We start from the raw sequence: 3957 nt of genomic DNA on the forward strand, positions 1-3957 counted from the left end.
GGGTCTGTGGAATCTGGCTGTGGCTGGAGGTCCCACCTCTGTGGTTCACCCCGACTCTCCCTGCTTAGACATCCTGTCGGTGCTACCCACAGCTCTACACCTGCTGCCACCTGCCCCTCCTCTTCTCCCTGGACTGTGAGGGCCCAGGCCCCAGACCTGGCCCTGTCCTCCCCTTCTGGGGACCTTTTATTTCACCACACAGAGAAACTCGAGTTCCTCTGCCCCAGCCTAGCCCTGTGCTAAGCTCACTCACGCCTCAGCCCCCATCCATTGGCCTCACCTGGTGTCCCTCATGAGGGGGAAAGTAAAGGAAAGGTCACTGTCTTCCCTGCAGCTTTCCTGAAAGCAAAGATGAGCACCACTCAGTCTGAGAAGACCATGATGGGCTTGATCGACCTGTTTCACGAATACACCGGGCGTGATGACATGATTGACAAGCCGAGACTGCTGGAGATGCTGAAGAAGAACTTCCCCAACTTCCTCAGCGCCTGTGTGAGTCGGGGTCCGGCTGCCCCGTGGAGGTTGGGCCCTGGCATGGCTGAGGACACATTTTGCTGTGTGACCTTGGATGAGTCACTTTCACTCTCTGCTTCTTAATTTTCTCATTTGGAAAAAGGGGATCATAGGGTTACATTTCCAGGGGGTATAAAGAAGTGATATTTAAAAAATGCAAAAATGATAAAGAGTTATACACGGTCATTATCAGAGTTATAACGACTTACACAGGGCTGCTACTAGGTGGTCACCAAAGTGCTGCAGCTTGAGAGTAGTGAGGGGTCCCCTCATAGCTGACACGGATACTCTGTCCAGGAGACTCAGCCCCATTTGTTCAGACCCTTCCTCCTGAATGCTTCCCATCAACACCCTTGATTTTAGAGGTAAGGCACTAGAACTTCCATCATTAGTAAAAATTAACACTATCCGTTACAACTGACATGCTCATTAGTAACCCCCCAAAATGTGGGTTACTTGGTAACATAGAGTCTAGGTGGACGAGAATCCAGAACAGAGAAGTTTGGGTGGAAAGAGAGAAGGAAAGAAAGAAATGTTAGAGAATAAAGAGAGCAAGGGGTTAGGGATAATTTAGAATCCCTGGGGTAGATGTAGGGGACGCAGTGCCCTTAGAGGCTGGGGACAAGGAGTGCAGGGCTGGGGACCTCCCCATAGCTCATTTACCAGAGCATCTCCGGGCAGAGGAGCTCTGTCATTCGCGCTGACCTTTGAGCCCAGGAGTCTCCTTAACCAACTCCAGGGGGCGCACTAACGCCCCAGCCCGTCTTTACCACGTCCCGCCCAGCCACAGCCCCGCCAGCCCCACCTGAGCAGCCCGAGCCCGTGGTCTCTGGGTCTCTGCCTCTCCTCTCCCCTCTCAGCCCATGACTTGGGTGTGACTGGAATTTTTTGTTCCTCTGTTTCTCTCCTCACAGGACAAAAAGGGCAGAGATTACTTGGCCAACGTCTTTGAGAATAAGGACAAGAATAAGGATGATAAGATTGAGTTTTCTGAGTGGCTGTCCTTGCTGGGGGACATAGCCACGGACTACCACAAACACAGCCACGGAGCGGAGCTCTGTTCCGGGGACAGCCAGTGATCCCGGCCCAGCCCAGGAGCCTCCAGAGACCCCAAAACAATAAAGTGTCTCCTCCCACCAGTTACTTGCCTTGTGTCCTTCTTCTCTTGTTTCCTATTTTGTTAAATTTACCAATTCTTGGTTAACTTAATTGGAGTATTTCCCCTGGATGGATTCACCCAGAATGTGATAGCAGGTCCGTCCCTGTGGCATCCAGCAAAACTGAGCCACCTCTCAAAGGACCTAGTGTCCACCTCTGCTCCTCCTGCTCCAGCTCCCGAAGTGCAGCCAACAGGGTCGGTTCCAAGCGGAGTCTGGTGCAACACCTCCTGCAAAGTCACAGAGATGCTTTTCTTTGACAAAGGGATGCATCAGGGTTACTTAAATACTGCACTGAGAAGGAGCCGATGTCTCTCACTGTGCTCATGTCCACCTGCTTCTGTCCTAGCTCTTCCTCCAGGGCGCAGAGCAGACAGACTCCACTTAAATAGGGCCTCTTTGGAGGGCATCAGGGCTCAGGAGAACTCATTGCTGTGAATGGGGCTTGGTGACATCCTTAGCACTGGGTTCCTTGTCCTTTGGCCTAGGTTTCTGGGGCTGTGTCCTTGTCCCTGTGCTGTGGCCTTGTGTGAATGTGCCTGTGTGATGGCCCTGTGGAAGTGAGAGCATTTCACCTTGAGGCTGGGCTGATCCCTACCCAGAGGGTGATGAATGTCTCAGCTTTTAAAGAGCTCAAGGGAAGGGGACTGGACCTCCCTCCCCCAACCAGGCACACCAAGCCAGCTCCTTGGGTCTCGCTCGGTGACCTGAGGCATGGAGAAGGGGACCAGACACACCCCACAACCAGGCATACTGCCAGTGCCAAGGAACATACCAAAAGCAGCACCTCCATGTGGGTGGCCCATCGCAGCCTCCACAATAACCACGGCTGCTGTGAAAGCGGCTAGACACCACAGCCACCACGCAGATGGTCTGCCAACCACTGGAGTGCATTCACACAAGGAGAGTCACCAGCAGAGACAAAGAAAAGAAGAGGATGTCTCTTTCCACAAAGCCCATTTCAGAGTGACAGAAGCATCTGCTCTGTGATAATACTGGGGGACCTGATCACACCTCTCAGCATTGGACAGATCATCTAGGCAACAAATTAACAGAGTAACCATTATTCTTTCAGAAGGAGAGAAGAAATCTAGGGTAATTAGAGTGGGGAGGGGGAGGGAATGGGGGAAGGGGAGTGATTGGACAAGGGGCATAAAGAATAATTACCATTTATAACAAAATATATGCTAGTAATATTGATTTGATCAACATATCTCAATGTTCAACCCCAAAATATGTATAATCAAGTTTGATTCAATAAATAAAATAAACTAAAAAAAAAAAAAAAAAAAAAAAAAAAAAGAGCTCAAGGTAGTCTGTGAGTTTAGGCAACTTATAGGGAACCTATTAAGGAGACCAGGCAGCACTAGTGGAAATGACATTAAGTGCTGAGAAGAAGAGCTCATGTGGTCATAAATTTCACCCTCTCTATCTTCCCCATGAATGAGGCAAGTCATATCAACAGTCTCCTGCAGGCCAGGCCCTGTGCTAGGGGCTGAGGAAGCAAAAACAAGCAGGACACAGGGCCACCTTAGCAGGATGCTGGCCCTATCCAGAGACGTGGGTCTGTCTGTGGGGGTCACGAGACAGCATCAACATTCACCTCATCCCCAGTGCCACCTGCAGACCATGTCCCCAGCAGCACCCTTTCTTGAGGTTCACATCATGTGTTCGTGTCCCTCCTAACTTCCTAGTCACTGTCTCCCTCAAACCTCTTACTTGGGCAGACACGGTGTGTAGAGGAATCAGGCAAGTGTCTGAAAAATTCTCTTTCCAGCCCACCAGGAGGAAGTGCACTAAGGTAAGTTATTTGTCCACGTGGATGACTGGTGTGCTTCCTACTTATACTGTCCTTGGAACCTCAATTCCCTGACCATCTCTTCCTCTCCTCATCAGGAGCATCCTTTTCTGACCATATTGTGCACCTTGTCATCACTCAGGACTTATGTGAAGTTTTCACCTCCAAATCCCAGTCTCTATTCACTGCTTTTCTTCTCCCTTTTTTCATTCCCTTATTCTCATTCCACCTTTTCTTCACACTCACGGACCCATAGTCACTGGCCCTTTTCATTTTCTCTCTTTTCAGCCCCCTGCAGCCAACTCTGTGCAGCTTGACCCATGATCCACTGCTCCAACTGCTCCTTACCTACTCTCAGTCCTCCTGCCCACTTTTCTGTGGGCCACACCTTCCCTGCAACCCACTAATCTTGAACTAACCCCTCCCTGTTTGTCTTCCTTCCTCCTTCTCCAGGAGTGCTGCTCACTGCTAGGAACCATCATGCCAGGA

General features: G+C 50.5%; 1 protein-coding gene across 1 annotated transcript; it reads left to right on the forward strand.

Annotated features, from left to right (window-relative positions):
• Positions 1-333: 333 nt before the first annotated feature.
• On the forward strand, positions 334-1652 carry LOC103586371 (protein S100-A7-like). Its single transcript, XM_008567632.1, has 2 exons — positions 334-492; positions 1428-1652. The coding sequence occupies exons 1-2, from the start codon at positions 352-354 to the stop codon at positions 1590-1592; spliced, it is 306 nt and encodes a 101-aa protein (XP_008565854.1). The 5' UTR covers positions 334-351; the 3' UTR covers positions 1593-1652.
• Positions 1653-3957: the final 2305 nt, after the last annotated feature.

Source organism: Galeopterus variegatus, unplaced genomic scaffold (genome assembly GCF_000696425.1).
Source record: "Galeopterus variegatus unplaced genomic scaffold, G_variegatus-3.0.2 Scaffold334, whole genome shotgun sequence".
NCBI lineage: Eukaryota > Metazoa > Chordata > Mammalia > Dermoptera > Cynocephalidae > Galeopterus > Galeopterus variegatus.

What these genes read in the sequence shown, in the direction of transcription:
- LOC103586371 (XM_008567632.1), top strand. Translation starts at nt 352, where the DNA reads ATGAGCACCACTCAGTCTGAGAAGACCATGATGGGCTTGATCGACCTG. An exon ending in CCAACTTCCTCAGCGCCTGT is followed by an intron (nt 493 to 1,427) that starts GTGAGTCGGGGT and finishes CTCTCCTCACAG; the next exon opens with GACAAAAAGGGCAGAGATTA.